We start from the raw sequence: 27,275 nt of genomic DNA, 5'->3' as shown, positions 1-27,275 counted from the left end.
TTTTAAGGACTTGCAGTTTGTAAAAGCAGTCCTTAGTGGTAGTGTTTACGAACTTTTTTAGGTTTAGATGGTTGTCTAGCCAGGCTCCAAGGTCTCTGACGTCGGGTGAGAACTTGCTATTTGAGTTAGGAGAGAGGTTTGATGAGATTGTAAGGGGATCCTGGGAGACAATGAGCATTTCGGTTTTATTGTCATTCAATATTAGGTTGAGGTTTGAGAGAATGTTTTTAATCGGCTGTAGGCATTCGTTCCAGTATGTGATGGTTTTTTCAAGGGATTCTGAATCGGGAGAAGGATTTGTATGTCGTCTGCATAGAGGTAGTGTGTAAGCTTGAGGTTTGAGAGTAGGTGGCAGAGAGGGAGGAGGTAGATATTGAAGAGGGTGGGTGAAAGTGAGGAACCTTGTGGGACTCCTAGATCTGTGAGGACTGGATGCGATTCTTTGTTGTTTATTCTAACTTTGTAGAATCTGTTGCTTAAGAAGGACTGGAACCATCTTAGAGCTGTGCCTTTGATCCCTATATTGGCAAGTTGGTCTATAAGTATCGTGTGTTTTACCGTGTCAAACGCAGCAGAAAGATCAAGAAGAACAAGCAGGTACGATTGTTTTTTCTCCAGGTTAATGAGGATGGTGTCAGTGAGAGATAGTAATAGAGATTCGGTGTTTAGGCGTTTTCGGAAACCATATTGAGCCGGGGATAGAATATTATGATCTTCCAGGTATTCTGACAGTTGCTTGTTGACAATTTTCTCCATCAGTTTGGCAATGAGTGGTAAGTTAGCGATAGGTCGAAAGTTAGCTGGGTCCGATGGAGAGGCGTTTGGTTTTTTTTAGTAGTGGTTTGAGGATTGCCAATTTTAACTGGTTGGGAACTAGACCTTGAGAAAGGGATGAGTTAATAATTTCTGCAATTGGTTTTGAGATGGTGTTTGGTATGGCTATGAGGAGATTTGTTGGTAATGGGTCTGATGGATGGGAGGATGGTTTGAGTTTCTTGAGTGTATTTTCTATCTCCAGTGAAGAAGTGAGCTCGAATGATCCAGGCATGTGTTTTGTTGCGGCAGGGCTGTTAGGTGGTATGTTTGGGTGGAGCTGTTGGTTGTGATTGAATGTGTAAGGTTGGTGATTTTTGTCTTAAAGTAGTCGGCGAGTTCGTTTGCTTTGTTGAGAGCTTGGTGGTCTGGGATGGTGGGAGGAGATGGTTTGGTTAGAGAGGAGACAATGAGAAAAGAGCCTTTGAGTCGAAAATGAAGTTGTGGATTTTTTTTTGCGTAGAATTCTCTCTTTGTTCTAAGGATAGTATTCCTGTAAGTGTTGAGGAGGGATTTGTAGATGGCATGTGTCGAAGTGGTTGGGTTTTTTCTCCAGCTTTGTTCATTTTTTCTTAGCGATTGCTTTAGTATTGCTTTATATACCGAAATTCTAGCAACAATGTTGCTAATCATTTCGGTTTACAATAACCATGGAGTGACTTAACATGCGAGTCTTATGGAACAGGAAAATGAACTTGGAGAAAATGTCTAATGTCTAATGTCTAATGTGGGTTGTATGGTTTTGGTTGAAGTAGGGCAAATTTGATCTGCGATTTTATTGTTGATAGTGATCCATGAGGTGGTTGCAGTTATTGCGTCTGTAAGGTCTAGTTGATTTAGTGCTTCGGACATCTTTTCGCTGAGTGTGTCTGGAGAGCATGGTTTCCTGAAGGGTGGTGGATTTGGTAGCGACTTGAGGCGGTGGGGTTTTGATTAAGGGTTGTGTGGATGACTCTGTGGTCAGACCAGGGAACTGGAGAACAAATGGGGTTGGTGTGAATGGTAAAGGGTTCGTTAATGAAATAAGGTCCAAAGTATGGCCTGCCTTGTGGGTAGGACTGTTGATGATTTGCGTAAAGCCCAAATGGTTGAGTGAGGAGAGGACTGTTGGCAGTTGATGGATTGTGTAGTAGCATCTACATGTAAATTAAAGTCTCCGAGGATTATTGCAGGTTTGTCAGTGATTATGTGTATATAAGGGTTGTTATATCAGGGTATATAAGGTATATAAGTATATAAGGTATAAAGATATAAGGGTTGTTATTCATTGTTCCTCAAACTTTGCCATATAAAGGTTTGCCAAATCCAGGGCCATGGTGGCCCCCATAGCAGACCCACAAACTTGCTGGAAAAAAGTCCCTTCAAAAGCAAATGTCAATGCTATTTCTAGCAATGACTGTAAAAAAGTGGAAGGAATCCTTGTGGATGAGGTCTTTCTTCAAATATTCAAAAGCAATCTGTATCATCTCATTTTGAGGAATATCTACATCCAAAGTGACCATCAATATTTTTGAAGTGTCTAAATGAATGGTTTCCAAAAATTCAATCATTTGTTGGGAGTCGCTAATGTATAATTTCTGTGTCTTCACGTACGGAGCCAAAAAATAATCAATGAATTTAGATAATGGTTCTAGCAGGGACCCTCTGCTAGAAAAATGGGACGTCCCAGTAGGTTAGACACATTTTTATGAATCTTTGGCAAATGATAGAAAACAGGAACAATTGGATATTTTTCTGTAAATAGGTGAACTCTTGTAGGGTCAAAAAAACCTTGATCATATCCAGCCTGTACTGTTTGTTCGATCAACTTTACTATCTTCTTAGTCGGATCTCCTGGAAGAATGTGATAAAAACATTGATCCTGTAATTGTCGCTGAATTTCTGTGGTATATTGAATCCTGTCCATTAATACACCTTGCCTCCTTTGTCGGCCGGCTTGATTATCAAATTATTATTTTGTTGAAGGTCTTTCAATGCTTGTGTCTCAGTTCTTGTTAGATTAGAAAAGGATCGGTGAGCAGAAAAGGAATTTCTTAAATCTCGTAGCACACTTTTGTAAAAAGTTTGGATCACTGGATCAGCTGGACCCGGTGATGTCCAAGTGGATTTATTTTTCAATATAGAAAGTTCTGGTCCACTAGGTAGTTCTGCAAAAAAAGTTTAAGATATAATTTTCATGTAAATTTATAGATTGCCACCTCTAGTTGAAATAAATTTGCATTGGGTGATGGTATAAATGTCAATCCTTTTTCCAGGACTCGCTTTTGAGATCCTGACAATATCAATGAAGATAAATTCAATATTAAAGATTCCGTTGAGTCTGAGACTGAGTTTGTCTGGTATAATTGGACTCTTCTGTCCAGTGACCCCCTCGCGACTGAGGGGGGTGTCGATAGCTGCGGCCTCGTCCTAAAAAACGATTATCAGATGTCCCTTCTTTCCTATTAGAACTTTTAGTCAATTCACTCCTGATGAATCATTGCTTCCAGAATCAAAAGTGACTTTGTTAGGCTTTGTCTTGGTCTTCTCATTCATCAGGGATATACATAGCCCTGGGTATAGTCCCGTTCATCCCGCTGAAATTTATCAAGCTTCATTTTCTAAGATCTTCTTTGAACATGTCCATGGTTTCGTTGAGGGCATTCAGTTTTTCAGTATAAGCATTCAACTCTGTGGAAGCAGTCAATTGATCTTGTAAAGATAACACTTCTGTTTGAATCTCACTATCCTTTCTCTGCGCAGTTTTAATGATTAGGATCAAGAACCAGCTGCATTTATTAAGGATAGCATTCCAGTCTTCAAGGAATTCCGGATCCTCTTTATAAAGATGTGGTTCTTTGAGGATACGGAGGCCTCGTGGAATTCTTTGTTGCCGACAATACTCTAAAAGAGTGTCAGCATGTAATGTTGTCTTATTGACCGGCGACGAAATGTATTAAGTGTGGACCAGAGGTCTAACTCAGATTGGCCTATGGATGTGGTGAAAATCGAAGGTTTGATAAAAGGGTTGGATTTCTGCTTCAGAAAAACTCAAGGTCTTCAAAGTATCTGTCCTGTCCCTGCCATAGCTCAGAAACTATCGTTTCTAAGTGTTCATAGCACCAGGCTCCTCTGCAAATTGATTTTAAATGCTATCGCACACATTTAAAAGCATTCGCAGAAAAGTTATGATGTTATACATGTATTCTCTGTTCTGGAATTCTTAATTGTGTAATCGTAGTCACCGGGTCTCTAGCGCTGGGTGTTTGGGGCTGCATGGCAAACAGTCCAATATGAATGTTAACGGTACGAGGGGTAACGGTGTCAGCCACGTGGCTGCGATGGTGGAATCGAGTGGCAGCCGGGTCGGTCTGGCAGGCCGCAGATTCTGTAATAACTGGAAAATCTTTGCAGAAACGCAGACCCCCAGGTGGCCAGGTCCTGTCTGGCAGGCTGCAGAGGGACCCAGGAGGCGGGGTGCTGCTGGCTGTTTGGATTATTGCCGAGCTTTGCATTTAGGGGAGGGGAAAGGTGGGTGGGGAGGTGAGCAGGGACCGGGTCTGGTGGAGCGCCAAGGGAGAAAGACGGAGGTCTGTCCTGGATAGGGAGCAGAGTCCTTGCAGGCGGTCACACACCTGTGCCCCGGGCAGCTGGGGGGGGGGGGGTGTCCTTCGCAGCGGGGACAGGATAACTGGACAGACTGGACGTTACAGTCCCCCACCTCCTCTTTGGCGCCTTCCTTGTCCTGCCTGCCTGCCCTGGCTTCACTCAGACGCGCAGGCGTGGCCGCGACCTGCAGAATCAGGGCCGTCCTTTCGTATTCCCCTCTGTCCCGTCGCTGCCAGTTTCCCTGCCCCCCTCTCTGCCCTTCTTTACCTTAGCTGTAATCATATTAAATCCCTGATTGCCCATCGCGTTCCTTGTAGAAATCTATTGCAGGTTGGGGCTCTGCTCCCGATCACCAGATGGCTGTCCAGTTGACCCGGCAGGACAAGGCGTCGCCTAGATAGTCTGCTCTTAGTGCTTTTTTTTTTTTTTTTTTAATTTCTAATTAATGCAATGAGCAGTCAGTGAAATGAGGGCCATCCCCACAGCGCTGTGGTCTGTGCCTACACTTACCGACACTGCCACAGCCCTTCCCCCCTTGTCACCCTTCCCGCTCGCTGACACGTGCCTTGTCCCACCGTTCTTGTGCCTTGCCCAGGTGCTCATCAGGGTCTCCCCTCGTAGCGTATTCCCCTGGCTCGGCGGGGGGGCAGCGCTGCATGGGGACCGCGCCCCCTGGCATGCCGCCGGGTTGCGTTCCATCTCCCCTCTCGAACGCTGCTTTGGTTACACCACTGTGGACGTATTAAGGGCTCTGGTTTTTTTTTTTTTAACCAAATTGCATCCTCTTGCCAGCTCTCAGGTCGTTCCAAAAGTCCACGCCCTAATTTTAGGACTCACTGCGGCTTCCGAAAGGGAATGCAACAGAACCTTTCCGGATGGCCCCTGCCGCCTGGGCAGGGGCACTCGCCGCTTTCACAACCTCAGTCCCGGAGGAAAACACTGGAGAACCCTTGAAGCCCAATGTTTTCTGCAGCACTGTGAAACCGCGTGAGCCTGCCGTGAGAAGTCACCGTGCGAGAAGGTCCTGCTCTTTTACAAGCCCGGGCCCCCTGCTCGCCATCAGCTTCTCGCGCCCTCAGTTACTGCAGAGCGCAAATGGGACTGCAAAGTTCTTTCCGAGGCTGACGTCGTAAAACAGCCCGAAGCAGTGATGGCGAACTCCACTCCTCGAGTGCTACCAACAGGCCAGGTTTTCAGGATATCCACAATGGATATGCATGAGGTAGATTTGCATACGGTGGAGGCAGTGCATGCAAATCTTTGTCATGCATATCCATTGTGGATATCCTGAAAACCTGGCCTGTTTGTGGCACTTGAGGACTAGACTTCGCCATTGCCGGCCTGATGTCATCTTGTCATCCCATGACATCATTTCCAGGAATAGCACCTCTGGAGCTCCATATCCTATCTTTGTTCTGTCAAGACAGCTGGTGTTGAATTATTTGTATTAACTCAGTTAGTAGCAGAGAAGTGCGTTGGCAGAGCTGAAAGGTTTTCAGAAGTGGAATAGCAGGGGTGCTGTGGGGCAGGAGTGCGAGCTGGAATAGCAGAGGATGCTGCAGGGCAGGTGCATTGGGGGGACTCAGTACTGAAATAGCAGGGGGTGCTGTAGGGCAGGAGTGAGATACATTGGCAGCACTGCATGTTGGGAGGGTCTCAGTGCGGGAATAGCAGAGGATGCTGCAGGGCAGGTGCATTGGGGGGACTCAGTACTGGAATAGCAGGGGGTGCTGTAGGGCAGGAGTGAGATCCATTGGCAGCACTGCGTGTTGGGAGGGTCTCAGTGCGGGAATAGCAGAGGATGCTGCAGGGCAGGTGCATTGGGGGGACTCAGTACTGGAATAGCAGGGGGTGCTGTAGGGCAGAAGTGAGATCCATTGGCAGCACTGCGTGTTGGGAGGGTCTCAGTGCGGGAATAGCAGAGGATGCTGCAGGGCAGGTGCATTGGGGGGACTCAGTACTGGAATAGCAGTGGGTGCTGTAGGGCAGGAGTGAGATACATTGGCAGCACTGCATGTGGGGAGGGTCTCAGTGCAGGAATAGCAGAGGAGGCTGCAGGGCAGGTGCATTGGGGGGACTCAGTACTGGAATAGCAGTGGGTGCTGTAGGGCAGGAGTGAGATACATTGGCAGCACTGCATGTGGGGAGGGTCTCAGTGCAGGAATAGCAGAGGAGGCTGCAGGGCAGGTGCATTGGGGGGGACTCAGTACTGGAATAGCAGGGGGTGCTGTAGGGCAGAAGTGAGATCCATTGGCAGCACTGCATGTTGGGAGGGTCTCAGTGCGGGAATAGCAGAGGAGGCTGCAGGGCAGGTGCATTGGGGGGGACTCAGTACTGGAATAGCAGGGGGTGCTGTAGGGCCAGGAGTGAGATACATTGGCAGCACTGCATGTTGGGAGGGTCTCAGTGCGGGAATAGCAGAGGAGGCTGCAGGGCAGGTGCATTGGGGGGACTCAGTACTGGAATAGCAGTGGGTGCTGTAGGGCAGGAGTGAGATCCATTGGCAGCACTGCATGTTGGGAGGGTCTCAGTGCGGGAATAGCAGAGGAGGCTGCAGGGCAGGTGCATTGGGGGGGACTCAGTACTGGAATAGCAGTGGGTGCTGTAGGGCAGGAGTGAGATACATTGGCAGCACTGCATGTGGGGAGGGTCTCAGTGCAGGAATAGCAGAGGAGGCTGCAGGGCAGGTGCATTGGGGGGACTCAGTACTGGAATAGCAGGGGGTGCTGTAGGGCAGGAGTGAGATACATTGGCAGCACTGCATGTGGGGAGGGTCTCAGTGCAGGAATAGCAGAGGAGGCGCAGGGCAGGTGCATTGGGGGGACTCAGTACTGGAATAGCAGGGGGTGCTGTAGGGCAGGAGTGAGATACATTGGCAGCACTGCATGTGGGGAGGGTCTCAGTGCGGGAATAGCAGAGGAGGCTGCAGGGCAGGTGCATTGGGGGGACTCAGTACTGGAATAGCAGGGGGTGCTGTAGGGCAGGAGTGAGATCCATTGGCAGCACTGCATGTTGGGAGGGTCTCAGTGCGGGAATAGCAGAGGAGGCTGCAGGGCAGGTGCATTGGGGGGACTCAGTACTGGAATAGCAGTGGGTGCTGTAGGGCAGGAGTGAGATACATTGGCAGCACTGCATGTTGGGAGGGTCTCAGTGCGGGAATAGCAGAGGAGGCTGCAGGGCAGGTGCATTGGGGGGACTCAGTACTGGAATAGCAGGGGGGTGCTGTAGGGCAGGAGTGAGATACATTGGCAGCACTGCATGTTGGGAGGGTCTCCGTACGGGAATAGCAGAGGAGGCTGCAGGACAGGTGCATTGGCAGAGCAGTGTGCTTTCAGTACTGGAATAGCAGGGGGTGCTGCAGAGGAGTAAGGTACATTGGCAGAGCTTGGTGCATATGGGGTCTCGGTAGTGGCATAGCAGGGGTGCTGTAGAGAGGGTGCATTGGCAGAGCTGTATGTGTGGGGGACTCAGAATTGGAATAGCAGGGGAGTGCTGTATGGCAGGAGTGAGGTGCATTGGCAGAGCTGTGTGTGCGTGTGTGTGTGGGGGGGGGGGGGTCCTGGTGCTTGAACTGAGGGGCTCTGCATGTGTGTTCTATTTTTTTTACTTTGATGACCGCTATCAAGTTCTCATTCATGAACAGTAAAAGAGGTTACCGAATTAGCAAGTAAATGTGACTAAGCTAACCTTCATCCTCAGTGATTTCAAGTGTGGTAATGTGAACTGGTGTGAGAAAAGCGTATGGCATTAATTCCTTGGACACCCAGAGAGAGCAGGGGCTGGGTTCAACACTAGGTACAGTACAGGGAGGAGACCGCCAGGAACAAAAGAGGAGACAGAGGAGAATTTCACCTTCCTTGCTGTCACCCTCCCTTCCATGAGAGGATCAGAGGCCCATGTCCCAAGAGATCTGCATACAGAATGAGGGGAACCAGGGCCTGAATCCCGTCAGTTTAGCATGGTGGGGCAGGGTGGAACTGTAGAGTGCAAGTCCTTGTCCGCGAGGGGACTCATTTAGCATGGACACCATGATCTGGAAACGGGCTCTGGGAATGAGAAAGAGAGGGGGGCCCTGCTGTCAAAGACTGTGGCTTGAGAGGAACTTGTATCATAAGTTGTCAGTAAAATGATGTTTGCACCACAGTCTTTGAGTACACTGCTAAGGATACAGTGAAAGATTATATACAGAAAGGGGAAACACATCCAAACTGATGGAAACCAGGTGACAACTCCCGAGAGAGATTAGATACAGAATGAGGGAACACCTCCTGCTCTGAGGGACACCAGGACCCAAATCCCATCAGAGATTAGATGCAGAATAAGGGAACATCTCCTGCTCTGAGGGACACCAGGATCCAAATCCCATCAGAGATTAGATGAAGAATACGGGAACAACGCCAGATCTTAGGGAACCGGGGCCCATGTTCCGTGAGAGATTAGGTACAGAATGAGGGAACATCTCCTGCTCTGAGGGATACCAGGACCCAAATCCCATCAGAGATTAGATGCAGAATAAGGGAACATCTCCTGCTCTGAGGGACACCAGGACCCAAATCCCATCAGAGATTAGATGAAGAATACGGGAACAACGCCAGATCTTAGGGAACCGGGGCCCATGTTCCGTGAGAGATTAGGTACAGAATGAGGGAACATCTCCTGCTCTGAGGGATACCAGGACCCAAATCCCATCAGAGATTAGATGAAGAATACGGGAACAACGCCAGATCTTAGGGAACCGGGGGCCCATGTTCCGTGAGAGATTAGGTACAGAATGAGGGAACATCTCCTGCTCTGAGGGATACCAGGACCCAAATCCCATCAGAGATTAGATGCAGAATAAGGGAACATCTCCTGCTCTGAGGGACACCAGGACCCAAATCCCATCAGAGATTAGATGAAGAATACGGGAACAACGCCAGATCTTAGGGAACCGGGGCCCATGTTCCGTGAGAGATTAGGTACAGAATGAGGGGAACGTCTCTTGCTCTGAGGGATCCAAGTCTCATGAGAGATTAGTTGCAGAATAAGGGAACAACGCCAGATCTTAGGGAACCAGGGGCCACGTTCCGTGAGAGATTAGATACAGAATGAGGGAACACCTCCTTCTCTGAGGGACACCAGGACCCAAATCCCATCAGAGATTAGATGCAGAATAAGGGAACATCTCCTGCTCTGAGGGACACCAGGATCCAAATCCCATCAGAGATTAGATGAAGAATACGGGAACAACGCCAGATCTTAGGGAACCGGGGCCCATGTTCCGTGAGAGATTAGGTACAGAATGAGGGAACGTCTCTTGCTCTGAGGGATCCAAGTCTCATGAGAGATTAGTTGCAGAATAAGGGTACAACTCCAGATCTTAGGGAACCAGGGCCATGTTCCATGAGAAATTAGATACAGAATGAGGGAACATCTCCTGCTCTGAGAAACACCAGGACCGAAATCCCATCAGAGATTAGATGCAGAATGAGGGAACAACTCCAGATCTTAGGGAACCAGGGCCATGTTCTCAGAGAACGAGTCTGATCTCTGGAGGCTAGAGTAGCAGACCTGGAGGAGCTGAGGCAAATAGATGAGACCTTCAGGGACATAGTAGCAAAGTCCCAACTCCAGTCGGGCAGCCCTGGTGCTGCCTTGGAAGAGGAAGATCTCATGATCGGAGATCATCAACCTGGTGCAGCAGAAAGTGATCCTGTAGCAAGGACCTGCTCTCCAGGTGATGCATTGTCCTTTCGCACCGAGGATATCTCCCCAAGGCCTACTGCCCAGGAGGGAAGGGTTAGGTCAGCTGTCATAGTTGGTGATTCGATTATTAGGAATGTAGATAGCTGGGTAGCGGGTGGGCATGAGGATCGCCTGGTAACATGCCTACCTGGTGCAAAGTTGTCAGACATCACGCGTCACTTAGATAGGATTTTAGACAGTGCTGGGGAGGAGCCAGCTGTCGTGGTACATGTGGGCACCAACGATATAGGAAAATGTGGGAGGGAAGTTCTGGAAGCCAAATTTAGGCTCTTAGGTAGAAAGCTTAAATCCAGACCCTCCAGAGTAACATTCTCTGAAATGCTCCCTGTTCCACGCGCAGGTCCCCAGAGGCAGGCAGAGCTCTGGAGTCTCAATGTGTGGATGAGATGATGGTGCAAGGAAGAGGGATTCAGTTTTGTTAGGAACTGGGGAACCTTTTGGGGAACAGGGGAGTCTTTTCCGAAGGGATGGGCTCCACCTTAACCAGGGTGGAACCAGGCTGCTGGCGCTAACCTTTAAAAAGGAGATAGAGCAGCTTTTAAACTAGAACAAAGGGGAAAGCTGACAGTTGCCCAGCAGTGCATAGTTCAGAGGGAGGTATCTTCAAAGGATACTAATGAAACAGGAGAGTTAGGGCATCCCGACAGTGAGGTTCCATAAAAAGCAAATGTAGTCCATATGCCTATAAGTAAAAAATCATCTGAGCTAAAGATTTCCAAATTATCCCTAACAACTGAAAAGCAGGTTGTTAATACAATCAAAAAACACACTTTGAAATGTCTGTATGCCAATGCCAGAAGTCTAAGAAGTAAGATGGGAGAGTTAGAGTGTATAGCAGTGAATGATGAGATTAACATAATTGGCATCACAGAGACTTGGTGGAAGGAGGATAACCAATGGGACAGAGCTATATCAGGACACAAATTATATCGCAATGATAGGGAGGATCAATTTGCTGCGGCGGGGGGGGGGGGGGGGAAGGTGATGCTTTATGGCTGGGATGGCACAGAGTCCAACAAGATAAACATCCTGCATGAGAATAAATGCACAATAGGATCTTTATGAGTAGAAATCCCTTGTATGTTGGGGAAGAGTATAGTGCTAGGAGTCTACTACTATTCACCTGACCAAAATGATGAGATGGACGATAAAATACTAAGAGAAATTAGGGAAGCTAATCAAATTGGCAGTGCAGTAATAATGGGAGACTTCAATTACCTGTAAACAATGAGGGAAATCACAAAAATATATTAAATATAGCCTAAGTGACGGTGTCAGCAAGCCTGTCGTTGTGATTTCTGAAAAAGAACCCAACCGGTCTTTTAATCATTCACCATCACTCTCAAAAATGTTTGAATTTTATTAAATCTCAGAAAATGTTTTTTTGTCTTATTTTTATCTTTTCATTAAAAGTCTATATAAACATTTAACTTCAATTCTGATCCATGAAGAAAGTTTAGGCAGCAGTGTCTGTTGTTGTTAATAAACACAGCCTGGGTAAATGTAACCCAGGCTGTAATCTAATCGGAGAAAATTCTTTTTCACTCAATGCACAATAAAGCTCTGGAATTTGTTGCCAGAGGATGTGGTTAGTGCAGTTAGTGTAGCTGGGTTCAAAAAAGGTTTGGATAAGTTCTTGGAAGAGAAGTCCATTACCTGCTATTAATCAATTTTACTTAGGGAATAGCCACTGCTGTTAATTGCATCAGTAGCATGGGATCTTCTTAGTGTTTGGATAATTGCCAGGTTCTTGTGTCCTGGTTTGGCCTCTGTTGGAAACAGGATGCTGGGCTTGATGGATCCTTGGTCTGACCCAGCATGGCAGTTTCTTATGTTCTTATGAACATGCTAGAGAGATAAGTTCCTGGAATGAATAAAAGACAACTTTATAGAGCAATTGGTTCAGGAACTGAAGAGAGGGGGGAACTATTTTGGATCTAATTCTTAGTGGAACACAGGATTTGGTGACAAAGGTAACAGTGGTGGGGCCGCTTGGCAATAGTGATCATAACATGATAAAATTTGAATTCATGATTGGAAGGGAGACAATAAGTAAATCCATGGCTCTAGCACTAAGCTTTCAAAAGGGAAACGTTTTTAAATTGAGAAAAATAGGGAAAAAAAATGAAGGGTTCAGCTACCAAGATTAAGAGTGTACACAGTTGTGGAAATTATTTAAAAAATGTCATCTTAGAAGGCCAAACAATTGCCACTATGGCTAAAAGGTGAGGTGAAAGAGGCTATTTTAGCCAAAAGGTCTTACTTTAAAAATTGGAAGAAGAATCAATCTGAAGGAAATAGGAAAAAGCATAAGCATTGGCAAGTTTATTTATTTATTTATTTATTTATTTAAGATTTTTATATACCGGCATTCGTGATACAATCACATCATGCCGGTTTTCATAAAACAAGGGGTGTACAATGAACAATTGAGTAACTTATTGGTGAGGAAGTAAGCAGTTACAAATAACAGGGGAAATAAACTGGAAGAAGAGAAGAAAAAGTTATGTGTAAAACACTGATAAGACAGGCTAAGAGAGAATTTGAAATGAAGTTGGCCATAGAGGCAAAAACTCATATAAAAACATTTAAAAATATATCAGAAGCATGAAGTCTGCGAGGGAGTCGGTTGGACAGATAGATGATTGAGAGGTTAAAGGGGCACTTAGGGAAGATAAGGCCATCATGGAAAGACAAAATTAATTCTTTGCTTTGCTGTTTACTAATGAGGATGTTGGGGAGATACCCATTGTGGAGAAGGTTTTCATGGATAATGATTCAGATGGACTGAATCAAATCACGGTGAACCTAGAAGATGTGGTAGACCTGATTGACAAACTGAAGAGTAGTAAATCACCTGGACTGGATGGTATACACCCCAGAGTTCTGAAGGAACTAAAAAATGAAATTTCAGATCTATTAGTAAAAATGTGTAACCTATCATTAAAATCATCCATTGTACTTGAAGACTGGAGGATACCAAATGTAACCCCAATATTTAAAAAGGGCTCCAGGGGCGATCCGGGAAACTACAGACCGGTTTGCCTGACTTCAGTGTCAGGAAAAATAGTAGAAAGTGTTCTAAACATCAAAATCACAGAACATATAGAAAGACAAGGTGTAATGGAACAAAGTTAGCATGGCTTTACCCAAGGCATGTCTTGCCTCACAAATCTGCTTCACTTTTTTGAAGGAGTTAATAAACATGTGGATAAAGGTGAACCGGTAGATGTAGTATACTTGGATTTTCAGAAGGCGTTTCACAAAGTTCCTCACGAGAGGCTTCTAGGAAAAGTAAAAAGTCATGGGATAGGTGGCGATGTCCTTTCGTGGATTGCAAACTGGCTAAAAGGCAGGAAACAGAGAGTAGGATTAAATGGACAATTTTTTCAGTGGAAGGGAGTGGAGTGCCTCAGGGATCTGTATTGGGACCCTTACTTTTCAATATATTTATAAATGATCTGGAAAAAAATACGACGAGTGAGATAATCAAATTTGCAGATGATACAAAATTGTTCAGAGTAGTTAAATCACAAGCAGATTGTGATAAATTGCAGGAAGACCTTGTGAGACTGGAAAATTGGGCATCAAAATGGCAGATGAAATTTAATGTGGATAAGTGAAAGGTGATGCATATAGGGAAAAATAACCCATGCTATAGTTACACAATGTTAGGTTCCATATTAGGTGCTACAACCCAAGAAAGAGATCTAGGCGTCATAGTGGATAACACATTGAAATTGTCGGTTCAGTGTGCTGCGGCAGTCAAAAAAGCAAACAGAATGTTGGGAATTATTAGAAAGGGAATGGTGAATAAAACGGAAAATGTCAAAATGCCTCTGTATCGCTCCATGGTGAGACCGCACCTTGAATACTGTGTACAATTCTGGTCGCCGCATCTCAAAAAAGATATAATTGCGATGGAGAAGGTACAGAGAAGGGTGACCAAAATGATAAGGGGAATGGAACAGCTCCCCTTTGAGGAAAGACTAAAGAGGTTAGGACTTTTCAGCTTGGAGAAGAGACGGCTGAGGGGGGATATGATAGAGGTGTTTAAAATCATGAGAGGTCTTCAACGGGTAGAAATGAATCGGTTATTTACTCTTTCGGATAATAGAAAGACTAGGGGGCACGCCATGAAGTTAGCATGGGGCACATTTAAAACTAATCGGAGAAAGTTCTTTTTTACTCAACGCACAATTAAACTCTGGAATTTGTTGCCATTTGTTGTTGGTTAGTGCAGTTAGTATAGCTGTGTTTAAAAAAGGATTGGATACGTTCTTGGAGGAGAAGTCCATTACCTGCTATTAAGTTCACTTAGAGAATAGCCACTGCCATTAGCAATGGTAACATGGAATAGACTTAGGTTTTGGGTACTTGCCAGGTTCTTATGGCCTGGATTGGCCACTGTTGGAAACAGGATGCTGGGCTTGATGGACCCTTGGTCTGACCCAGTATGGCATGTTCTTATGTTCTTATGAGTCCCGTGAGAGATTTGAAATAGAGTGAGGGAACATCTCCTGCTCTGAGAGAACCAGGGCCTGAGTCCTGTGAGAGATTAGATTCAGAATAAGGGAACATCTCCTGCTCTTAGGGAACCAGGGCCCGAGTCCTGTCAGAGATTAGATACAGAATGACGGAACATCTCCTTTTTCTGAGTGAAACCAGGGTCCGAGTTTTGTGAGAGATAAAATATACAGTTGTGATCCTAAGTTTACAGACCCCTGGAAGAATTTGTAAGGTGATTAGACAAAACATGTCTGTTATTTTTAATGTGTTTCAGATTAAACTATTATGAATCACAGAATAGCACAATCATTAAACAAACCATAGCAATAAGGGAAATAATAAAATGGCCCTGTTCAAAAGTCTGCACACCCTTAGTTCTTAATATCGTGTCTTGCCCCCTTTTGCATCAATGACGGCTTGCAGTCTTTTGTGATAGTTATGAATGAGGCCCTTTATTTTCTCATGGGGTAAAGTATCGCAGGCCTGCAATACTTTAGAAAATGAGGCCCTAAGTGTTTAAATTTTGATTATTTAGCCTACTATTTAGTTTGCTATGTTAATTATATTACGAAATAATGTATTTACTTCTTTCTTCTTTGGAAATGCAAATAATTTTAGATGATTAATTGCTAACTACTGTAAACCGATTTGATATGCTTGCACGAAAAGTCAGTATATAAAAATTCTTAAATAAATAAATAAAATAAATAAATAATAAAGCTAAAATTTTAAAAAGGACACCAATAGAAAAGATTAGCTGTTAAAAGAAGATAAAAGCATTTAAAACTAAAGTGACACTATTCCTAAAATAATACTAAAAATATCTAAAGGATAAAATCTAACAATAATAAGAACGTAAACATCGAACAAAATAAACATTAGAGTTTAGGTAGCCGCCTGTAGCCCACTTTCTGTGTACGTGCATTTAAAAAACCAGGTTTTAAGCTCTGCCTTGAATTTTTTCTTATCTGACAATCTCAAATGTGTTAGTAAAGTATTCCAAAGTTTGGATCCAGCTACGGACACAGTTCAGTCCTTTCCATCGTCCTTAGGGGAAAAGGGGTCTCCAGAATGCCTCCTCCGCCTCCGGGCTCCTTTCCCCACTCTTTGTCCTCTGAGCCGAAGCTTTCTTTACCACGACACCTGCTTCCAGCAAAATGGCCTCCGCCTCCTCCACTGCTTTAACTTTTGAAGTTACCTCACGAATGGCCATTGCTAGTCCAAAGGGAAACAGCCCCCCGATAACGAATGCCCCTCTTTTCACAACGCTGAAGTTGTACCTCTAAAGTCCATTCTCTTCTTAATAGTAACTGGCGACAAATCCGCAAATACCGCAATTGTGTGGGACTCCCAAAGCCACGTCTGTTGTTTTCTGGCCGCGAGGAGCAAGCCACAACGTCGCGGGGTTTATTTCCCCCACCTTAGGGCCCAAGGTTCGGTGCGCCCTTTCTTTTTCCACCTCTGCTGCAGTGAATGGCGTTTCCAGGCCTTGATTCTGGCCCAAGAAAAAAAAAAATCACGCAGATTCTGCACCATCACGTGGCAATCCTTGTAATCGTCAGTCTCTGGTGTGCCGCGAAACCGGAGATAGCAACGGCGATTCCAGCTCCCCTAATCCTCGATTTTAGCTTGAAGTTCCGCATTTTCCAGGGATAGTCGGCCATATCGAGTTTTTGTAATTTTCCTGCTTTATCGGCTTGCGCTTCCAGACGCATATATCGCAGTCATCCACTCTATGCCCCGATATCCGACATTTCCTCTCTCATTTCGATAATCGGAGCCATCAGGTCCTGCTTTGATTTGCGCAGACCTGGACGGAAGGTCTTGCGACCCGTCTCAGTCCGTTGCAGCCTCTATAGCCGAAGCACTCTGGTCCGCGGCCTGCTCAGTTTCACTAGGCCCTTGAGATTCAGATGCCACTTTCACATAAGAAAATTGTTTAAAATCCGGGCCTTTTTTCTCAGCCAAGTGTTAGCCAAACGTGAGAAGGATGGGCAGCGATTTCAATAATAGTGGCTCGAGGAAAGCCGGCGCTCAGATTCAAGTGGCCACTTCGCTCATTGACTACACTCCCTCTCCCCCCTCTACTTTATAAGGAAGGGGGATAAGATGTTTGTTAGGGAAGCCCTTCCTGTGGCTGGTATGGCGGGGAATGCTAATAGGCCTTACTTCTGGTAGTGGCGTAACCAACATCATTCCTGCGTGCAGATGGAAAATGTGGCTGGTCGTTCTTCTTTTCCTCGTAGACACTCTTTCATAAACATCTGCCATAGCTACGTTCAAAGTCTATCCCCCGGCCAGAAATTGGGCCCTCAGTTTCTGAAAGCCTGATAAACATTTTGATATTCTTGATTTCTCAGATGATTAGTGAGTTGTTGTTTATTTTTTTTGAGGGGGGGGGGGACAGTATGGGAGGGAATTTGGGGAAGCTTTACTGGGGGGTTTCTGGTATGGGTTGTTTTTTTTGTCATTTCATGAGATTTCGGTCATTTTTGCCACCAGGGGGCATAAGGAACAAATGCCCCTTGTGGCCAGTGTGATCAGGCTGAACTGTGGGTTTTTGGGAGAGTTGTTATACAGTTATGTTGGGAAAAGAAAATGTTTCTTTCCCTTTTCTCTATTATTTCATCTAATGGAACAAATGTACTTTGACAATTGATGGTATCTGTGTTTAACATAATAAAATCTAGCTTGCCTACGGTTTTGCTCCAGCTGTTTGCACCTCGATTTTGGCTGAAGAAAAGACTTGGTTTTGATGCACTGGGACTATGCAGGGCCGGGCCTATGTAAGATTGTGTTAAATAACTGTCATTTACAATGGTTGTAGTCCAGTAAAAACTAATTATTTCTCCATTTCTCTCTTTTTTTTTTTGTTTTAGGTTTCAGAATTGGATGATGAGCTGTGTTTTGGGAGCTTCTTGTGTGTGACCTCAGAGCCTTCCTTGGGCAGCATCCAGCTGGGCTGATGTCCTGAAAGGAGATGTCGGTTATGGACAGCCCACCAAAGCTTGCAGGAGAGACACTGATTGTGCACCACATCCCCTTGGTGCACTGCCAGGTCTCAGACAGGCAGTGCTGCAGCACGAGCAAGAGAGGCAACCCCTTCTGCCAGTCGGACCTGGGCATCACCAGGACCACGTCGCTGCCAGAGAGGGAACTTTCTCAGACAGACTCCCTGGTGTACAGCAGCTTAATCCAGGCCTCAGCTCTACCTGCAGTGGGTTCGGATGATGCAGATGTCAAGGTGGGAGATTTTCAAGGTTTTGTAGCCAACAAGCGGCATAACCCTTTCCTTCTGAGCAAAAGCGAGGAGCATGATGTTTACGGTGACAGCACAAGCCAAATGTCCTTTCACCTCCACAATGGCATGGCAGCGGCCGGCAAGTCTGCCTTTTGCTTGCCCCCCTTCCACTTGCAGGAGGCAAACAACATAGTCAAGCCCTGGAGCATGGCTAGTAGGCCAGGTGTTGTGGAAGGCCAAGAAGCCAAAAGTCCCATGGACAACATCCAGAAGAGGAATGCTAATCGAGGTCGCCTTGTTTCTGAGTGCATGGAGCTGGATGAATGTAGCTTCCACCACGACAGCAGCTCCAATTTCTCCTTGGATTGTGGTGACCCAGAATGGAACAACAGCTCAGACGAGTCTTTGAGGAACCAGGAAATCCCTCGCAGCAGGACATGCAGCTGCTCCAGCTCGGACCTCCAGCACTGCCGATGCCACAGTGTTTCCAGTCAGTCCGAGATGGTGGATCACCAAATGGGCTACATCAGTGACTCTTCCTGCAACAGTTCTGATGGGGTTCTGGTCAACTTCAGTGCTCTCTACAACAAAATGAATGAACACTCAAGATCCAATCTGAATTCAGCCAATTTGTCTTGTGATTCTTCCTTCTGTAGCCATTCGGATACAGGGGCTTTTTACCTCGATTTGCATTCATCACCCACTGAATCAAAGATGTCCTATGACTCACATAACCCAGAAGGTTCAGGGAAGGCTTGCGGGTGTCTTCATTCATCTTCACCAGTGTTAGATGCCAACTGCAACTCCTACCACCTCCATTGTGAGCCTATGCCTTGTCCTTCTGATAGCTCTGACCTCACGGCCTGTTTCCAAAGCCAAGCAAGACTAGTTGTGGCCACTCAGAACTACTATAAATTAGTAACTTGCGACTTGTCTTCCCAGTCATCTACTAGCCCTGCAGGTTCTTCTATAACAAGTTGCTCTGAGGAGCACACCAAGACAAGTCCAGTCCAACCTACAGAGTATTACTTATTTCAACAGCCCGAAACAACACAGGGGGAGGAGGATGCAGATTGCTTTAGAGACATGTCGCAGGGAGAAGATCTGGAAAATGCAATTGAGGGACAAGTGTATGTTAATGTGTCTCCTCCTAACCTGAACACTGGCAGGCAACGCTCCAGAAGCTATGACCGTAGCTTGGACAGAAGTCCTTCTGTTAGACTGGGCTCACTGGAGCGCATGCTGAGCTGCCCTGTCAAGTTGAGTGACAGCCACACAACCTCCACCCAGGACTCTGTACCCAGGCGGGTGACTTCCTTTGTTGAGCTGGCCAAAAGCCGGAAAAAGAATGGTTTCAGCCCCCCTCTTCGAACGAGTGGTGATTCTTCCCTAGAGTTCTCCCCCATCCCAGAGTTTCAGAAGGACTGCCCTGTGTTTGCCAGGGACGGGGAGCACCGCTGCCAGAGCCTTCCACTCATGCCCGTTGTCCCATGCCAGAACTGGAGCAGTGAGGGATCTAGCCGAGGTTCTGGCTTTGGGGAAGGCCAAGAGGTCTCTTTCCAAGGAGCTGCACAAGTTCTTGCATCTCTGGAGTCTGGAAGCTTGAGTGATGGACATGTACAAAGGGACCCAAGAGCCAAGGCCGATGGTAAGCCGCCAAAGGCGTCTTTTAATAGAGTACTGAAGGGTGTCTAGAAGCACACATTCAAGGCACCCATATGGACCGATGCTGAGCTCTTTGCATTAATACAGGTTACATAGCACTAGGTTTGTAGTTCTCCTAAGCTAACATTAATTTCAGATATAATGACGATGTTAGCTGGAGGCCAACAGCACTGCAGGTTGTACAGACATCATAAGCATTGCTCTTTTGGGTCATTCAAGAGTATAAATTACTTAGGAATGTAATACTGCTAACAATTAATGGCCAAGTTGTTTACTAGAAGTTACTATATGCTCTTATGGAGTATCTTATTACGGAGAGTTATGTAAGAGAAGCTATTTGCCTTTGCTCTGAAGACCCTTATCTAAACCATAGCAATCTCATCCAGCTCAACAAGAGGATCCTTAATCAGCATAAAGTACTCTGTGTAAGAAAGCAGGGCGCAAAATCCTTTTTAGATGATATTATTGGGTCCATGACACCCACTGGATTTGTCACAGTAGTGCCAGGGATGGATAGTCCATGGTGCAGGAAGTTGATTCCAGCATGGGGCCCAGAACTCCTGCAGGACTGTGCGCAATGCTGCTAGAAGTGACTAGTGCAAGCTGCCGGGGACTGACCAGAGCAGTGGTGTCAGGCATTGATAGTCTAGGATGCAGGAGACAGACCCCAGCATGGAGTCCAGAACTCATTCAGTGTGTGCACAGTGATGCTAGGTATGGGCAGTGCAGAGTGCAGGAGACAGAGCCCAGCATGGAGTCAGCATTCCTGCAGGATATGAACAGTGGTGCTAGGGATGGATAGTGCGGGTGCTGGAGACAGAGCACAGCATGGAGTCAGCATTCCTGCAAGGTGTGAGCAGTGGTGCTAGGGATGGACAGTGCGGGTGCTGGAGACAGAGCACAGCATGGAGTCAGCATTCCTGCAAGGTGTGAGCAGTGGTGCTAGGGATGGACACTGCGGGTGCTGGAGACAGAGCCCAGCATGGAGTCAGCATTCCTGCAGAGTGTGAACAGTGGTGCTAGGGATGGACAGCGCAGGGTGCGGGAGACAGAGCCCAGCATGGAGTCAGCATTCCTGCAGGGTGTGAACAGTGGTGCTAGGTATGGACAGTGCAAGGTGCTGGAGACAGAGCCCAGCATGGAGTCAGCATTCCTGCAGGGTGTGAGCAGTGGTGCTAGATATGGACAGTGCAGAGTGCAGGAGACAGAGCCCAGCATGGAGTCGGCATTCCTGCAGGATGTGCACAGTGATGCTAGGTATGGACAGTGCAGAGTGCAGGAGACAGAGCCCAGCATGGAGTCAGCATTCCTGCAGGATGTGAACAGTGGTGCTAGGGATGGACAGTGCAGGAAGCTGGAGACAGAGCCCAGCATGGAGTCAGCATTCCTGCAGGATGTGAACAGTGGTGCTAGGGATGGACAGTGCAGGGTGCTGGAGACAGAGCCCAGCATGGAGTCAGCATTCCTGCAGGATATGAACAGTGGTGCTAGGGATGGATAGTGCGGGTGCTGGAGACAGAGCACAGCATGGAGTCAGCATTCCTGCAAGGTGTGAGCAGTGGTGCTAGGGATGGACAGTGCGGGTGCTGGAGACAGAGCACAGCATGGAGTCAGCATTCCTGCAAGGTGTGAGCAGTGGTGCTAGGGATGGACAGCGCAGGGTGCGGGAGACAGAGCCCAGCATGGAGTCAGCATTCCTGCAGGGTGTGAACAGTGGTGCTAGGTATGGACAGTGCAAGGTGCTGGAGACAGAGCCCAGCATGGAGTCAGCATTCCTGCAGGGTGTGAGCAGTGGTGCTAGGTATGGACAGTGCAGAGTGCAGGAGACAGAGCCCAGCATGGAGTCGGCATTCCTGCAGGATGTGCACAGTGATGCTAGGTATGGACAGTGCAGAGTGCAGGAGACAGAGCCCAGCATGGAGTCAGCATTCCTGCAGGATGTGAACAGTGGTGCTAGGGATGGACAGTGCAGGGTGCTGGAGACAGAGCCCAGCATGGAGTCAGCATTCCTGCAGGGTGTGAACAGTGGTGCTAGGAATGGACAGTGCAAGGTGCTGGAGACAGAGCCCAGCATGGAGTCAGCATTCCTGCAGGGTGTGAACAGTGGTGCTAGGTATGGACAGTGCAGGGTGCGGGAGACAGAGCCCAGCATGGAGTCAGCATTCCTGCAGGGTGTGAGCAGTGGTGCTAGGGATGGACAATGCAGGGTGCTGGAGGCAGAGCCCAGCATGGAGTCAGCATTCCTGCAGGGTGTGAACAGTGGTGCTAGGTATGGACAGTGCAAGGTGCTGGAGACAGAGCCCAGCATGGAGTCAGCATTCCTGCAGGATATGAACAGTGGTGCTAGGGATGGATAGTGCGGGTGCTGGAGACAGAGCACAGCATGGAGTCAGCATTCCTGCAAGGTGTGAGCAGTGGTGCTAGGGATGGACAGTGCGGGTGCTGGAGACAGAGCACAGCATGGAGTCAGCATTCCTGCAAGGTGTGAGCAGTGGTGCTAGGGATGGACACTGCGGGTGCTGGAGACAGAGCCCAGCATGGAGTCAGCATTCCTGCAGGGTGTGAACAGTGGTGCTAGGGATGGACAGCGCAGGGTGCGGGAGACAGAGCCCAGCATGGAGTCAGCATTCCTGCAGGGTGTGAACAGTGGTGCTAGGTATGGACAGTGCAAGGTGCTGGAGACAGAGCCCAGCATGGAGTCAGCATTCCTGCAGGGTGTGAGCAGTGGTGCTAGGTATGGACAGTGCAGAGTGCAGGAGACAGAGCCCAGCATGGAGTCGGCATTCCTGCAGGATGTGCACAGTGATGCTAGGTATGGACAGTGCAGAGTGCAGGAGACAGAGCCCAGCATGGAGTCAGCATTCCTGCAGGATGTGAACAGTGGTGCTAGGGATGGACAGTGCAGGAAGCTGGAGACAGAGCCCAGCATGGAGTCAGCATTCCTGCAGGATGTGAACAGTGGTGCTAGGGATGGACAGTGCAGGGTGCTGGAGACAGAGCCCAGCATGGAGTCAGCATTCCTGCAGGATATGAACAGTGGTGCTAGGGATGGATAGTGCGGGTGCTGGAGACAGAGCACAGCATGGAGTCAGCATTCCTGCAAGGTGTGAGCAGTGGTGCTAGGGATGGACAGTGCGGGTGCTGGAGACAGAGCACAGCATGGAGTCAGCATTCCTGCAAGGTGTGAGCAGTGGTGCTAGGGATGGACAGCGCAGGGTGCGGGAGACAGAGCCCAGCATGGAGTCAGCATTCCTGCAGGGTGTGAACAGTGGTGCTAGGTATGGACAGTGCAAGGTGCTGGAGACAGAGCCCAGCATGGAGTCAGCATTCCTGCAGGGTGTGAACAGTGGTGCTAGGTATGGACAGTGCAGGGTGCGGGAGACAGAGCCCAGCATGGAGTCAGCATTCCTGCAGGGTGTGAGCAGTGGTGCTAGGGATGGACAATGCAGGGTGCTGGAGGCAGAGCCCAGCATGGAGTCAGCATTCCTGCAGGGTGTGAACAGTGGTGCTAGGTATGGACAGTGCAAGGTGCTGGAGACAGAGCCCAGCATGGAGTCAGCATTCCTGCAGGATATGAACAGTGGTGCTAGGGATGGATAGTGCGGGTGCTGGAGACAGAGCACAGCATGGAGTCAGCATTCCTGCAAGGTGTGAGCAGTGGTGCTAGGGATGGACAGTGCGGGTGCTGGAGACAGAGCACAGCATGGAGTCAGCATTCCTGCAAGGTGTGAGCAGTGGTGCTAGGGATGGACACTGCGGGTGCTGGAGACAGAGCCCAGCATTGAGTCAGCATTCCTGCAGAGTGTGAACAGTGGTGCTAGGGATGGACAGCGCAGGGTGCGGGAGACAGAGCCCAGCATGGAGTCAGCATTCCTGCAGGGTGTGAGCAGTGGTGCTAGGGATGGACAATGCAGGGTGCTGGAGGCAGAGCCCAGCATGGAGTCAGCATTCCTGCAGGGTGTGAACAGTGGTGCTAGGTATGGACAGTGCAAGGTGCTGGAGACAGAGCCCAGCATGGAGTCAGCATTCCTGCAGGGTGTGAACAGTGGTGCTAGGAATGGACAGTGCAAGGTGCTGGAGACAGAGCCCAGCATGGAGTCAGCATTCCTGCAGGGTGTGAACAGTGGTGCTAGGTATGGACAGTGCAAGGTGCTGGAGACAGAGCCCAGCATGGAGTCAGCATTCCTGCAGGGTGTGGTGCTAGGTATGGACAGTGCAGGGTGCGGGAGACAGAGCCCAGCATGGAGTCAGCATTCCTGCAGTGTGTGAACAGTGGTGCTAGGTATGGACAGTGCAAGGTGCTGGAGACAGAGCCCAGCATGGAGTCAGCATTCCTGCAGGGTGTGAACAGTGGTGCTAGGTATGGACAGTGCAAGGTGCTGGAGACAGAGCCCAGCATGGAGTCAGCATTCCTGCAGGGTGTGAACAGTGGTGCTAGGTATGGACAGTGCAAGGTGCTGGAGACAGAGCCCAGCATGGAGTCAGCATTCCTGCAGGGTGTGAACAGTGGTGCTAGGTATGGACAGTGCAAGGTGCTGGAGACAGAGCCCAGCATGGAGTCAGCATTCCTGCAGGATGTGAGCAGTGGTGCTAGGGATGGACAATGCAGGGTGCAGGAGGCAGAGCCCAGCATGGAGTCAGCATTCCTGCAGGGTGTGAACAGTGGTGCTAGGTATGGACAGTGCAAGGTGCTGGAGACAGAGCCCAGCATGGAGTCAGCATTCCTACAGGGTGTGAACAGTGGTGCTAGGTATGGACAGTGCAAGGTGCTGGAGACAGAGCCCAGCATGGAGTCAGCATTCCTGCAGGGTGTGAGCAGTGGTGCTAGGGATGGACAGTGCAAGGTGCTGGAGACAGAGCCCAGCATGGAGTCAGCATTCCTGCAGGATGTGAACAGTGGTGCTAGGTATGGACAGTGCAGGGTGCTGGAGACAGAGCCCAGCATGGAGTCAGCATTCCTGCAGGGTGTGAACAGTGGTGCTAGGTATGGACAGTGCAAGGTGCTGGAGACAGAGCCCAGCATGGAGTCAGCATTTCTGCAGGGTGTGAACAGTGGTGCTAGGTATGGACAGTGCAGGGTGCGGGAGACAGAGCCCAGCATGGAGTCAGCATTCCTGCAGGGTGTGAACAGTGGTGCTAGGTATGGACAGTGCAAGGTGCTGGAGAGAGAGCCCAGCATGGAGTCAGCATTCCTGCAGGGTGTGAACAGTGGTGCTAGGTATGGACAGTGCAAGGTGCTGGAGAGAGAGCCCAGCATGGAGTCAGCATTCCTGCAGGGTGTGAACAGTGGTGCTAGGGATGGACAGTGCAGGGTGCGGGAGACAGAGCCCAGAACTCCTGCAGGCCTGTGTGCAGTTCTGTCTGGCATGGCCAGCCCAAAGATGATGTTTCCAGGACAGATGCTCAGCCCTGGAGGCTGTTTCCAGGTCTCTGCAGACAGACTTACAAGGCTCATCTGGTTTGCCCGATTTTCTTCCTTTTGCAACCTGCAGACTCTCGTTGATCCCACTGCTTTGCCTGTGCTTTCTTGCAACTAAGGATCTTTTGTGCTAATCCCAGGCCTTCTTCAAACCCCATGGAGACTGTTTCCAAGACAGAAAGGCCCATGGAGACTGTTTCCAAGGTTTGCAGCCAGAAACGTGCGCGCACAGAAAACCAGAGTCACATAAAATGGAATTAGTGACTAATTCTGCAGAGCAGTCTGGCCAGAGCCTTTGCTATTCGTGTCTGCGGCGAGCGAGCGTCTGTCCTCTGGTGTTACTGGCAGCCATCTCTGCCCCCGGGCACAGGAGGGAGAGTGAGGAGAGAGGCCTGGAGCTGCTGGGCTGCGGTCTCCATCACCGAGGCCGCCTCAGCTGCTCCCAGAGCTGCTAGGGGGGGGGGTCATTTTGGAGGGAGATTTTCAGACTGCAGCCTGGCAAAGTGCAACGCCCACTCCCCGCCCCCAAGCCCTTTCTGGGAAAATGCCTTATTTACCCTGGTGAGAACGGGGATGGACAGAGAAATCGTTCGAATTAAGTACATAGCACAGAAAAAGCAGGAAATCCTTGCCAAAATTACAATAAATTATTTCCCAACCTTTACTCTCTACCGGTTCCTGCTTCTTCTCTTTGTTCCATCTCCGTCTCCTCGTTCTTTCTGATGTTCTCCCATTTCTTCTTCTGTTTTGGTTCTCCCTCTCTTTCTTTGTCTTTTTCCATTAGCAGCAGGTATTTCAATCTTCTCTCTTTCTTCTCTCTTCAGTCTCTTCTTCTTTGTATCCTCTTTCTAATTTTTTTTCATGATCTCCTTTCCCCGTTCCTCCTACATTATTGCCCCCGATTCCTCTCCCTCTCTCCCCACCCCCACAGATCCAGGGTCCTCTCCCCTTCTTTCTCGCCATGCATCCTTTCTTCCTCTCTTTCCACACTGGATCTGATCCCCCACACTCCCTGCCTCTCGGCCCCCATCCCTTCCCTTCTTCTCACCCTGCTGGCTGTTCTCTCGGCTTCCTCACTCACCCGGCTCCGTTTTCTCTTTCTGCTACCCTCTTATTCCTTCCCGTGGCCGCCAGCAGGACCCCATTTTAACACTTGAAGATTCACTTGCTTGCAGAGGATGGCCCTGTAAGGAGGGAGGTTAGGCCACCGGGAGTAAAGGTAGATGAAAGAATTGAGCGTGGAGAAGCAGAGAGCGCAAGTTGCTGAAAGCGCATTCTGGACGTTGAGAACGGTAAAATAGTTGAAGTCGTATTTGGACTTGCCAACCCTGCGAATGATAGCATATGTCTTAATTCGGAATCACGGAGACTACTGCAACGCCATCCGGTTGGGGTTTACCAATTTCGGCAGCACAAACATCGCAAGGGGATTCGAAACGTAGCGGAGAGGATACGTTGGAGAAGGACTCCAGCCATGCCGTTATTATTATGGAAATGACATCGGTTGCCGGCGGGGGCGCATTGCATAGTTACATGTTTGATCCTGGCCTTCCCGTCTTAAGAGGAGATGGCCCACCACATTTGAAAACGGGATCGCCAGGCTGTGTGGCAGGGAGACGTTTGCGTTGGCGGAGAAACGTGTCAAGCAGTTGCACCATCTGAAAGGCTGTGCCGTGCGAGCCAGTTTAAGAGATCTTTTTGTGACCTTCTGCCCCGATTTTTATGGAAGAGTCTGCCATGTGACCTGAGAGCAGAAACTGAGATGGAAAGCTTCTGGAAGAGACGGAAAACATGGTTTATGATAGAGATATGATAGAGATGTTTAAAATCATGAGCGGTCTAGAACGGGTAGATGTGAATCGGTTATTTACTCTTTCGGATAGTAGAAAGACTAGGGGGCACTCCATGAAGTTAGCATGGGGCACATTTAAAACTAATCGGAGAAAGTTCTTCTTCACTCAACGCACAATTAAGCTCTGGAATTTGTTGCTAGAGGATGTGGTTAGTGCAGTTAGCATAGCTGTGTTTAAAAAAGGATTGGATACGTTCTTGGAGGAGAAGTCCATTACCTGCTATTAAGTACACTTAGAGAATAGCCACTGCCATTAGCAATGGTTACATGGAATAGACTTAGTGTTTGGGTACTTGCCAGGTTCTTATGGCCTGGATTGGCCACTGTTGGAAACAGGATGCTGGGCTTGATGGACCCTTGGTCTGACCCAGTATGGCATGTCCTTATGTTCTTATGTTCCCATAACAAGCGGCTATGAAACGTTTATAAAGTAGCTGCTGGAG

General features: G+C 48.2%; 1 protein-coding gene across 1 annotated transcript in view; it reads left to right on the top strand.

The window, feature by feature from the left end:
• Positions 1-27,275, top strand: part of RUSC2 (RUN and SH3 domain containing 2) — a 187,725-nt gene that overhangs the window by 98,249 nt on the left and 62,201 nt on the right. The window contains exon 2 of the mRNA XM_029581846.1: positions 17,535-19,544. Within this exon, the coding sequence (XP_029437706.1) occupies positions 17,636-19,544 (1,909 nt within the window). The 5' untranslated portion in view covers positions 17,535-17,635. The remainder of the gene's footprint in view (positions 1-17,534; positions 19,545-27,275) is intronic.

The sequence above is a fragment of the Rhinatrema bivittatum genome, chromosome 1 (genome assembly GCF_901001135.1).
Source record: "Rhinatrema bivittatum chromosome 1, aRhiBiv1.1, whole genome shotgun sequence".
Classification (NCBI taxonomy): domain Eukaryota; kingdom Metazoa; phylum Chordata; class Amphibia; order Gymnophiona; family Rhinatrematidae; genus Rhinatrema; species Rhinatrema bivittatum.
This window is presented reverse-complemented; position numbering and strand designations above follow the sequence as displayed.